Source organism: Scardinius erythrophthalmus (assembly GCF_964197995.2).
Source record: "Scardinius erythrophthalmus genome assembly, chromosome: 10".
Taxonomy (NCBI): Eukaryota; Metazoa; Chordata; class Actinopteri; order Cypriniformes; family Leuciscidae; genus Scardinius; species Scardinius erythrophthalmus.
This window is the reverse complement of record NC_138230.1, coordinates 21891394-21904060: the sequence shown is the minus strand read 5'-3', so window position 1 is coordinate 21904060 and position 12667 is coordinate 21891394. Positions and strand designations below refer to the sequence as shown.

The 12667-nt window shown below is 38.7% G+C and overlaps 1 protein-coding gene and 1 long non-coding RNA gene across 5 annotated transcripts in view; one reads left to right on the top strand and one right to left on the bottom strand.

Annotated features, from left to right (window-relative positions):
* The window catches only part of LOC308697897 (cytosolic 5'-nucleotidase 3-like), a 114769-nt gene extending 107887 nt beyond the window's left edge, over window positions 1-6882 (bottom strand). For 2 of the 4 annotated variants that reach the window (XM_081377564.1, XM_081377566.1), the window contains exons 1-2: window positions 6710-6859; window positions 900-998 (exon numbers count right to left, since the gene is read on the bottom strand). In XM_081377564.1, coding sequence (XP_081233690.1) covers window positions 900-998; window positions 6710-6712 — 102 coding nt within the window. In that variant the 5' untranslated portion in view covers window positions 6713-6859. Of the gene's footprint in view, window positions 1-899; window positions 999-6709 lie in introns of all 4 variants that reach the window. The other 2 variants (XM_081377563.1, XM_081377565.1) reach the window with 2 other exon arrangements.
* Window positions 6883-11047: 4165 nt separating this feature from the next.
* LOC308697623 lies at window positions 11048-12166 on the top strand. The gene is made up of 3 exons (XR_014030960.1): window positions 11048-11186; window positions 11373-11487; window positions 11950-12166. It is a non-coding gene; the product is annotated as an uncharacterized lncRNA (long non-coding RNA).
* Window positions 12167-12667: the final 501 nt, after the last annotated feature.

Here is a 12667-nt window from a genome sequence, read left to right as displayed (position 1 = left end):
ACATTAGCTCAGCTAATTGTCTGACTGTAAAAATAAATAAATTCGGGAGTGACGCCCTGCCAAGATGGCGACGGTCGGCCACGCCCACTTTAGGCTTCAAAAACGGTCTTCAGAAACCTACGGGTGACGTCACGGACACTACGTCCATATTTTTTTACAGTCTTTGGTGCATGCGCGGTGTGCGCAAAGATAACGTGCGAATCCCGATTTTCGCCTCTTCCACATTTAAAATTGTTTGAATGTGTAAATTGGCAAGACAAAACACGTCCAAATTATAAACTTACACTCTATGATGGTTAAATTTAGCAGTTAATCCGCGAATCACATGGAACCATGGGGCCTGGTCCGTACGGATCAACTACGATCCTTTCCACCCCTATCTATTAGGAAGCCTAAATCTCTTACAGACGTTTTAAAGTAAGATGCCAATGGGCTCATATCTAAAAGAACCTTATGACACTCATTTGGCTGGCCAAAAAATGGGATCATATCTAAAAGGACCTTAGTACAGTAATTTGGCTGGCCGAAAACAATGACCTCTGTTCGCCATCCAGTTTTTAATATAATTTAAGCACGCTAAAAGAGAATCCAAAGATTTTGTAGGGTGTCTTAATGATAAATACAGTAGAGGAAAATTTTAAATGTGACCTTTATGGGCTATTGGGCATCTCAGTTCCGGCTGGGCTAGATCAGCATGGAATGGAATGATAAAGCAAAGAGAGCCTGACAGTGGAAAAGCGTCTTTTTAACATTTTTTTTTTTTTTTTTGTTCTTTGCTAGGCACTGCCATTGTTGTTACCCAGTCATTTATCCTGCATGCCTGGCTTTGACCTTAGCAATATTTGACATATCATTTACTGAAACATAAAAGCATCCATCAATAAAGAAGCCATAATTACCTGTAGTGTGCTGGATCCAGCATTTCTCATGGATGTCAATATCTGTTCCACCCTCTTCGGGTCCCTCATGCTCACTGAACTTTTTGTTAACTCAGGAATCTGTGAAATTGTGAATTAAAAAATCTAAGCATTATCAAGCCATTCAAGAAGGTTTTTAAAAATAGGAGGCAACTGATGAAAGTTTTAAGTTTTATTCTGCCTTAAGATTATAAAATTACAACAACAATAAAAAACAGAGGAAATCCCAAACTGCTCTTGACTGAATAAATTAGTAGCTTTAATCCACCTTTTTCTAATGTAACGACTACGAGAATGAACCAAACACAATTGAAGCTTTTAGGTGATTTTGTGCATACATAATCCCACGAAGAGTCTTCACATTCCAAACTCAAATCAGCAACCCAGAGCCATAAATCACCCAGGCTCCAAAGAGTCTGTAACCAAAGACTTTTATTGGATTAACTAAAGGAAGAACTGGTCAACGTTTGATAGTTTTGCAAGACGGATCGGTTCAGAGATGGCACAACTTAGGGCCCCTACCAAGAGGTCACCTGACCCCTGCGACTAACAGACCCCGTCTTTCTTAAGGACCAAGGTCCCATGAGCAATGGACAAAACAGACCCCATCTGTCTTAAGGACCTCTGAATGACCCCAGGGTGTAAAATCTTTTCAAACCACAGAACTGAGGTTTTACCTATAACTATACATAAAATCATTCAAGAACAATTTTCGATGGACTTATAATGAAACATCATGCAACTACATAATCCTACGTCGTTCTACCAATTATATGCATTTTTAATAAGCTTAGATCCCATGTAAGTCATGTAATTGTTATAACTATTAGATGCTTGAATGAAAGTGTGTCGTGCTTCCTATCAGTACGATCGTATGTTCTTAATTCAAAAGATGGCTTGATTGAAATCTGTGTAAAATGTTTCGTATTCTTATAATAGTAATGATGTCTAAACTGTGGCCTCTGTTCTCTCTGCTTAAGAGCTAGAGAACAGACACCCCCCCAGATAAGATAATTTACGATCAGAACTGAAAAGAATGCCACCTCCTAAATTTAGCCAGTGTCTAATTGGCCAGAACTCATCCTGGAGGTTGGACAAACTTTGAGTTTAAAATCTTAGACCCGAAACAAGGTCTCTCTCTCTCTCTGTTCACTCTCTTAGAAAAAAACAACAATGGGAGATGAAGATCTAAATCAGACCAGTAACCATGTAACAGACGGGCAGACCAACCCAAATTAAGATCAGATGGGTTAGATTCATTTCCAGTCATCTAACTACTACTCTCATCTCAATTTTCTTTTTTTTCTGAGTTTCCTTTCTTTTCCGATTGAAAGTCTCGGTTTTAAGTTAAGTTTTGCTGCAAAGTTTCGGTCCACGATTTACGGCTGAGATGACATTACTCACACTTCAACCATTGAATATTAAAAGAAAATTTAAAAGTATATAAGTATTAACAAATTACTACAACAGACCATGAATAACCACTAAAGCTTGATTATTATTCTCCTTATAATACAGTCTCGTTAGAACTGATGGAAAAGGATTATTTGTAGCCAAACCTTATAATTTGAAATGATTTGTTTCCGTCTTTTTGAGTGGAACTTCCCCAAACTGGAAGTGCCTCCCATAATCTAAAATGCAGTAGGCTCATTAGGAAAATGGTGGATAAGAATCGATGCACATTTTTACTTTATTAAATCTAGTAGTATTTCATTAGTATAAACCTAACTGAAAAACCTAAAGCACCGTTTCATTTAATTAGTAGGGGAGAGCCGGGACGATTGAAACGCGGGTTGGGTGAAACACTGATTTCCTTGAAAACCACTCACGTCATGTACGTCAAATTTCGTTAGCACGTACAGAGCACGCAATGCCTACAAGACCCGCAAAAACATTTCTTCTTTACGTCGTGCCGTTTTGGAGTTAAACAACTTTTAAGCTGTTTTTGAGTGCGGTATGTGAATTTTTTCGTGCGGTACTTTTTTTGGACTGACAAGTTGGATTTATTGTTTCATGTGCCATTGTAATGATAATACGGCAGGTACTGCAACACACCCTTAAGTGTGCATTATCAGAGTTTTTTTAGTTTAAGCGCAAAAGAGGTTTAACTGACAGGAGGCGCTTGTCTAGGAAAGAAACACAAGTCTAGGAACAGTATATGAATCTATCAACAGTTATGACCAGGTTTAACGGGCAGGACGCGTTGTCGGGACGGTTTAAACACTTGTTTCAACCGTCCCGACAACGCGTCCTGCCCGTTAAAAATAAGCATTAGATGAATAGTTGCCGTTTAAACTGTTATGTTTCATCCGTCCCACCCCTGTGTCGCCTGAGCGGGACGATTGAAACAAAGCACAACTACCGTTCAAAGTCAAATTTTACTTAAATCATTCTATATTTGTACCGAATAACACATGATACTAAGAGAACACATATGTGAGTTGTTAATCACAAAAAAATAAAAATTCTATCTGTAACCTTGTCTTAGAAAACGACATTTATCTGAAAAGTGTTTCAACTGTCCCGCCTCTCCCATATCTTTGATCTATTTTATTTATTTGTCCTATTGCTTGTAATTGGCAACTGTCTTAAGTAAGCTTGAGAAGTTTGTCAGAAGTCTCACATTAGGCTACTTTTCTTGCTGTGGTAATGAAAGTACATGGTGGCAATAGGGCTGTCACTTTTGTGAAAAAATCCTGTTCGATTTTTGAGACTTAAGTGTTCACTGAATCGATTGTAAAATCGATTTTCCATGTCTAAAGACGTTTCCATTTTAAACGCCAAATATAGGCAAATCCACGGACAACTAACAGGCATTAGGACGAATGTAAAGAGGGTGCTTGAGACGCACACAAGTCAGCAATTTTTCCGATGATTTATTGGCGTGAAGTTTTGTGCACAATGACAAACAGGAGTGCAACATTCTCGAAAAACAATAAGCAGAGTGGACTGCCATAAAATCAATGAAAAACATTACTGCAGGCTTCAACATGGCTGTGTTTACGATTATAAATGTCAAACAAATTTCGCCTATGTAGGTGATTGTAGCCCGTAGCCCGAATCTGTATCTGTACGCATGAGACTGTCTGAATACCGGCAGAATTCACATTTTTGTAGTAAAAAGAGACACATTATGCAGAAGTATAATTTGCTGTTATGTGTGTTTGTCAGAGTCTGCAGTTGATGTGAGACGTGCGTTCGTTGCGGGTGTATCGTGACAAGCTGGACGCACTCCGAGAGGCCGTTTAAATCGATTCCCTATTTTCGTTTTCAAAACTTGTGTTGGTTGGTCCGATCGATTGTGCAAACGATTTTCGAACATAAAGTGACAGCCCTGTCTAATTTCAAGACCAAAAGAATAATAATGTTTCTAACATTTTCGAAGCAGTACTTAACTTCACATCAAAACTACAAAAACAATAACTTTTTTTTTTTTTGTGGTGGGGTTAGTAAAAACTTAGTGTTGAGTCCAGAGCCCATGTCCACACTGTGAAAAATAATTAATATATATTTATATAACAATTATTGCTATAGCTTTTTACTATGGTAAATTTACATATGGAAATATGGTTTATGCAGGTGTGGCTTGTGTAGCAGGTTTATGCAGGTGTGGCAGGCAGGGAAGACCCAAAACAAAATTCACCCATGAATGATTCATCCACAAAATATTCAACATGAAAAACGAGGCTGTATAGTGATACAAGTACAGTGTGTTCAATGGACTGTACAATGGCTCAGCTCATCTTTCCAAAAAACATTCAATAGACAAAAACTCCAAAACAGTTTTGAAAGTTATTTCAACCTATGACCTTTATACACACTGCATGCCACTTTAAGGATTCTAGGTCTGTCCTTCACAGCCTCGCTTTCATCCAAGTAAAATTTAATATGGCATCTACCCTGCCCAAGGTCTATAGCCAACCACCTGTCATATAATAAAACCCACGCAAAATGCAAAATGTAGAGAAAACAGGTGCATTTTTGTATTTTCAGATCCCAATACATGTTGAATTTATTGAATTTACTTGACACAAAAAACTTTAACTTTTAGGTGGCAAATTATTTTTGAGTAATTCTGTGAATTACACTGCGCAAACCAAAAGTAATACCCACCGGATGAAGAAGGGTTGGCTCTCCACAGAACACAAAATATTCATTTTATTTAATTTTTCATGTTCGCATTTATGAGGAAAAAACAATGTTACGGACATGAGCGCTCTGAAAGCGGCACTAAAAGACTGCTTTAAAACTTTCACAGAGACCTCAAACAGGCATTTAAAACACCAAATATTAAGGATTGGCATATCAAGCAAAATAATATTCGATGATTGTTCGAAAATCATACCTCTCCCCCCACATGCTCAACGGTCGCTCAAATCCGACATTAAATTTCTCTGTACTGTAGGCCTGTGGTTCTCAAACTGGGGGTCGTGACCCCTCGGGAGTTGGTTTGAAAAATTTCTGTATTTTCTGATTACAAGAAACATTTTTCAATGTTAAAAGTTTAGATTACAAATAAATATTTTCTGATTTCTAAAGACAGAAGTTATTAGAGGATTTAAAAAAAAAAAGTTAAATAATATTTCTTGACTCTAAGATATGACGTCACCGTGTGGCGACTGATCGCTAGTTATCAATACAGCACGCAACTGCACGTGGAAACTGCAACTGCAAGAATGGACAAATTTGTAATTCGTAAAGTCAAACATTTAGGAAATTGTGGACAGTCTGCCTGAATCACTTGAACCGTGTAGGCCTACCTCTACTAAACACAAGAGCAAGACCCCTTCTGACCAATGTAGGAAACATCAGAAATATCAAGAGGAATTCATAAATTATATGGATTCACTTGCTGTACTGTCAACGACGTAGACCATCCTCAGTGTGATGTATCTATTCAAAAGAATACACGAGACGGAATGTCTGTCTTTTTACCACAACTTTACTCTGTGAATTTTATTTAACTACGGAATCTCTACAGTCTCAAATGCAAAACTTGCAAGCATACAATACATCACATTACCCCCCTTTTTAAAGAGACATCCCACATTCTTACCAAAATACACAGTGAAAAATAAATATATTACACAGGAATACATACAAGTATCATTCATCATACATAAACATTATATGTAACCAATGTAATACGTTCTGAGCAACCATAAGCGTTACTGTTCCAAAGGAACACTTAAATTAATGTGACGGTGTCACAATTTTACAAGCGAATTGTCGCGCCTGCGTTTCCTAAAATCATCTAACCACTGGCACCAATGCTGCTTAGGATGCTGTAGGGAAACACAGCCCACCAAATGTGTATACATCAAATTTATAAGCTACAGATTATTCGAATAAATCATTGCTAAATGACCATTTCTTCCGATCGCATCTTTTGTCTTGCACTGCCTGATGTGCAACGGATTCATTGTTGATTTGTTCCGTTAATTAATTGTTTATTAGTTTAGTAGTATGAGCCTTCAGCTTTCATTCTTTATGACAAAACATTCTGCGCTTTTTGGGTTGGTTCATAAATGCCACAGCAGTAGAGTAATCATTAAACTGCGCCCACCTAAAGTGTTTACGCATACTATTAACTTTTTGATGTTCTCCTGAAGAAGGCATTAGTAAACACAGGCAAACATAAGTCAGCAATGCAATAGAGTTATGAAAAGGATTAGCCTATAAATTATACCAATTTCTCAACCGTAAACATGTTTACGCAGTCAAATACTCGTGGCAGACTGTCAAATCCTCGTGACTGAGAGAAAATTGTCAGTAACGCTGTAATAACTTACCATGTTAAGACTCGGAGGTGATCTTGGGTATTATTGAATTAAATAAATAATGTAATTACTATGTGACTTCCGCGCGCCGCTCACTCTTCTTCTTGTGTTTATTGACGGTCGGCAAAACATCATGGTTGCGTTACCGCCACCGACTGGACTGGGGTGAGGAGCCTCTTCTTCTTGTAGGATTCCGGCAGTGTAGACGCTGCTGAGCGTAATACTGCCCCCCACAGGTCAAAGTTTGAACTAAATTCTTACATACAGTCCTGTATCATGCAAGAACTGAAGAACTGCCATGGAGATCAGTTTATGCTCGTCACTGTGACCAAACAAAGATAAAAGAGAAAAAGCCTTAACTCCAAGTCCTGCCAGTTTAATAAATAATATATTTCTTTCTGCCCTATACTTTCTGCATTCTAGGAAAACATGCCCTACTGTCTCAAGACTCCCACATTCACACAATCCAGAAACATGCTTTCCTACAATGCACAAAGAATAATTTAACCCACAGTGCCACAACCTCAATCTACACATTTTAACTGAGTCCCTGCGGGGCAAAATGATACATGAACATCTTTTCCTAACTTTAGGTTGTATGTAAAAGTAGTGTCTACCCCGAATTTCCTTTTCCCTCTCTGCCATTCATTTATTAAGCCCTCTTTAATTTGTTCCCTCAGTTCCACTCTCCCTAACAATACATCTACTTCTCTTCCTAAGCTCTCCTTTGCAATTTTATCCACCCGCTCAATCCCCCTCACCCCAGCATGCCCGGGAACCCAGCAAAACCTGATGTTGCAGACAAACCTAATTCTAAAAAACACAGTCAAGATATCATGTGTCAGGATGAGCTTTTGATTTTCCTACTTTTAAATTTTCTAGAGCAGCTGCAGAATCAGAGCAAATAATGACTTCCCTAGGTTTTCCTTCCTCAATCCACCATAGAGCCCATAAAATTGCCATTAATTCGGTAGTGAGAACTGAACTTCCATTAGAAATACGTTGACCAATTTCCAACCCTAGCTGTTCCACATATACCCCAAATCCAACTTTCCCACTAACTGGATCTCTAGATCCATCTGTACAAACAATCATAGTACTCTCACTGATTGAATTAAGATATTCCTCTATTTTTGGTGCCATCTCCCATTTATCTTTTTCCTGAATAAAACCAAGCTCAACACACATTTCAGGCAGCACCCAATAGGGCATAGGTAACCAATTTGTGTGTTCTACGATACTTCCCTGATCCATGCTCATCTTCCCTGCTCACTGATTTACTATGATAAAAAAAATATTGTATCTATTATCTCCAGCAACCTCTTGTAACAAACACCTTGCTGGGAAGGTATGATTACACCCACTAAGTTTTACCCAGTACTGTAACCCTAACTTAATGCGACTTAACCATAAGGGCATTTCTCCCATTTCAGTGAGCAGGCCAGGTACTGGGGTAGATCTGAAGGCCCCACAGAAAAGCCTCAAAGCTCTTGCCTGCACCACATCCAACCTAGCCAGAACAGTTTTGGAAGCAGATCCATATACAAAGCACCCATAATCAAGAGCAGATCTCATCATGGCCTGAAAAATTTGCAACATTGTCTCCCTATTAGCCCCCCACCCACACCCAGCCAGACTTCTCATCACATTCAAAACTTTTTCACACTTCAACACAATTTTACCTACATGCACGGCCCAAGTCATACGCTCTTCAAACCAAATACCCAAAAATTTAAAGGGGTCATATAATGGTACATGCACTTTTACAAGTTGATTGTACTGAAATGTGTGTTGGCAGTGCCTGTACACAACCATCATAAAATGATAAAAATCCATCCAGTGTTTTTTTTTTTTTTTATCTCCTTATATGTTTGACCCTCTCTGAAATGACGTCACACGGTCGGACGCCCCTCCCACGATTGTGATTGACAGCTGCAGCGTTTCAACACAGACCCGCCCTCGCTCATGAGCGAGCTGTCAATCATAGTCCGCGCGTCATTGTTGATACCCTCACTGGAGCGCTGTCTATGAGCAGAATGGCGTCTGCGATTGTTCTTCGGTGTAATAAGGAACACAGCAGTCATTTGGATGTTCCTAAATCCGAGCCGTTGAAGATGCAGTGGCTGAGTTTTGTTTTTGAAGGGATATGCCCAAAGGATTGACGCGGGGATTCCCTCACGGGGATTCCCCACGATCGTCTGCGCTTTCCTGTTTGCGTGAATCATTTCACACCAGACAGCTTTACAAACGAGAAAAAATGGATCGGTACCAACGTGTTCCTGCTGAACCTCCAGAAGTGAGTGTGATGTTTTATTAACCTTTATATTAATATTTATATTAATCTTTGCAAATTTGCAAACCTTGCTGCATGCTTCATGATGAATGCATCTGGTTTACACTCCGGGTACATTACGGCATGTTTTCTATGTACGACGTTCTCAATATAATTCATAATCCCACTTTTATAATGAACAACGCGTGGTTATTGTGTTAGAAACGGTGTACGCACAGAACAGAGGGGCGGGGTGAGCAAAGCTCATTATCATTTAAAGACACATGCACTGAAACGGCGTGCTGAAAACAGAGCTGTTTTTGAGCAGGTGAAATTAGTGTTTTCTTACAATACTAATGAGAATTTTTAATTAAAGTATATTACAAACTTTTAATTTAGACCCTAAACCCACACAGCAAAGGAGTCCGTGGCGGACCCGCCCTCAAGCCGCCAGATCCGCCTGACTGTCAGATTCGTTTTCGCTGCGCTAACAGGATCAGCCCCGCCTCCAGGATCGGCCCAGCCTGCGGTTTTAATCGGCGGACCCAGAACGGATCACATACGGATCCGCACTTCGGACGCGCCTTAACATGTGCCCCGCCCCCTAACGCACTGTCACCTCGCGGACTCGCTACAGACGCTGGGCGGACCCGCTGACCAAACGCGCCTAATTTCAACTGTCGCCATCGTCACAGAATCATTCTCCGCTCTGTGGAAAAGCTAACCGGCAGGTCGACAAGCACGGAACACGGTAAGAATGGTTCAAATATGCTTTATTTGTACAGTTACTTAGCTGTAAAACATTACCGTTCATACCGTTCAACATACCGATGATTTTATTTCTGAAATGATTGTGGCAAACGAAGTTAGCAAATTGTCATTAGCGTAGATTTGAGTAAAAATGTATTTGATAATTAATAACTTTGAGTAAAAAGCTATTTGGATGGTATATTCTTTCTGTCTGGGAGGTTAGGTGATTTAATTAACGTTAGCTGTCCGGATTTTTATCACACCCTGATCGCGTATTTTCTCCCCTCCAGTAACGTTAAAATGTCAGGCAATATTATCATGTTAGGCCTAACGTTACCCAACTTACGTTTTTCACTGAATTTCTGGTATAACATGTCCATTTTTGTTTACATTTTGACAGTTCCACCTCCCCATGTAATGTTGTTTCAAAAAAATTATTAATATTATATGATACTGTGTGTGTGTGTGTGTGTGTGTGTGTGTGTGTGTGTGTGTGTGTGTGTGTTCTGTTGCAGCTTACAGTTTGTTCAAGTGCCACCAGTCTTATTTTGGAGTTTCATCTTTTCCTGACATCAGAGTAAGTAAGATTTAATACTGTTCCAACTGGATTTGTTGTCAAATACTGACACTGGTCCACACTACAGCATTTAATACTGTACTGGTTTGGTTAGTTTGAGTCCATTTTTGTTTACATCATGACAAATATATTCTCCACCACCTCCCCATGTAATGTTGTTTCAGATAATTATTTCATATCATATTAAGATTGTGTGTGTGTGTGTGTGTGTGTGTGTGTGTGTGTGTGTGTGTGTGTGTGTGTTCTGTTGCAGCTACAGTTTACAGTTTGTTCAAGTGCCACCAGTCTTATTTTGGAGTTTCATCTTTTCCTGACATCAGAGTAAAGTAAGATTTAATACTGTTCTAACTTGATTTAGCCAGATATGTTGTCAAATACTGACACTGGTCCACACTACAGCATTTCAATTGTCAAGGCTTAAAAATTTGCAAATTATCAACTTGAAGATGCAGCACTGGCCCAATGGGGCCAAAAAAGTTCTTCAGCAACTTCACTGTAAGTTGACAGTTCATTGTTGATTCAATTGAGTTCAGTAAGGCCACATTTATACTGCAGGTCTTGATGCCCAATTCTGATTTGTTGACCATATCTGAATTTCTTTTATTTTTTTGGACCAGCTTTTTTAATTTAACCATATGCAATTACACCATACACTTGGTGAAATAACCCAAGGTAGACATACTGACCTGTTCTTGAAACAGGAAGTTAAATTTATCTGGTGCTGTTTGTTACTTCCTTCTCGCTTAAGGATGTTTGGTGCCACAAAATTGGTACAGTGATGGAGTTACCTATTGGCCAAACTACAAAAATGATGAGAGAGTGAACGGGGCAGTGAAAAATTCTAAGGAACCTGGACCTGACTGGAAAAAATATGATGCCAGAGTCATGTGGTATGCTATTTTCTTTTTAAATAATCTAAATGGCTTTTGTAAGCAAATATCAAAGTATTTTGCCAATATGTTATATGGGAAGAAAATCCTTTTAATTACATTCTCATATTGTTCTGTTGTCTATAGTTCTACTCTATTAATTTGAAGGTCTACTGAAGTTTAACATGTAGGCTATTTATTTTATAGATGACTACTTTGTGGCACAACAACTCTTGAAGAAAGCTCTAAATTGCAACACATCAGATCTACAGTCTGAAGAGGAAGAGGAGGAGATTCGGCCAAAAAGAAGGCCAAAGCCGATGTTAGTATAAGTATATTATCCTTTATATTTTACATTAACTTTTTGGCCTCTATATTTTCTCAAAAACATAATTTATTGTTTAGGATATGATGAACCCGACAACCACCACACGTAAAGCCAGCTGAAATATAGATAAATGGTTTCTCAGAGAAACCATTCTCAACCAATTACATTGATTTACAATTTAAGTTCTTAGGCCAGTGAAAATGTTTATGTAATTACATTTACATTTATGCATTTGGCAGACGTTTTTATCCAAAGCAACTTACATTGCATTTTAAGGTACACATTTACATTCTTATCAGTTCTTGCTTCCCCTGGGAATTGAACCCATGACCTTAGCATTGCAAGCGCCAACACTCTACTGTTTGAACTACAGGAAGGCTTTACATTTATTATTATTATTAATAAGAGTAATTAATAAGATGTTTACTGCTTGTTTTTTTCCACCCTAATTTATAGTCATTTCTTGGGAGACTCTGATGAGAGCGAGGAGGAAGATGCTCATAAAAAGAGGCAAACTTTTAACACAACCATCAGCTCCTGTTTTTGCACCACCACCTTTTATCCTAAGTAGCGGCACAGCTGCTCCACCTCCACCCATTTCTCCACCTCACTGTTCACAGAGACCAGCAGAAGAGCAAACCCCTTCTGCAAGCAGGGTCTACAGACCTACCTGGCGGGGGGGAAGATGTGGATCAGACAGTATTGCCTGCTCTGGTGAGCAATACCTCATTAGATACAAGACTCAAATAGAGTATATTTTGTCAGCTTTTTTATTTTTATGCATGCTTAGTCCTGTGTCAAATTTACTATTTAACTTTTATCATATTTAGTCAACCTTATCCTGTTTTTGTTTAGTTCTTTTTTTAGTCAACTAAACTTATGGGCATTCAAGTTTTATTCAAGGAAAACTTTTTTTTTTTTTTGTCACGCTGTATAATGGTTAAAATTATAATCACTTCATTTTAGTTGAACTTCTGTTTGTGTTTGTGCCAAATTCTTTAGGGAGTCTATTAAAGTCTGTAGTTTTCTTATGTCTCATTAGAACTACAGAAACGCGACCCGATCTGGCAATCTTACATAGCGTGGTTATAGCAGATAAAGGACCGCAAAGCGGAGGCTGAAGTGCCTTTCACCCTGTTACGACTTGACATTATTTTAAGTTAAAAAAAGAATT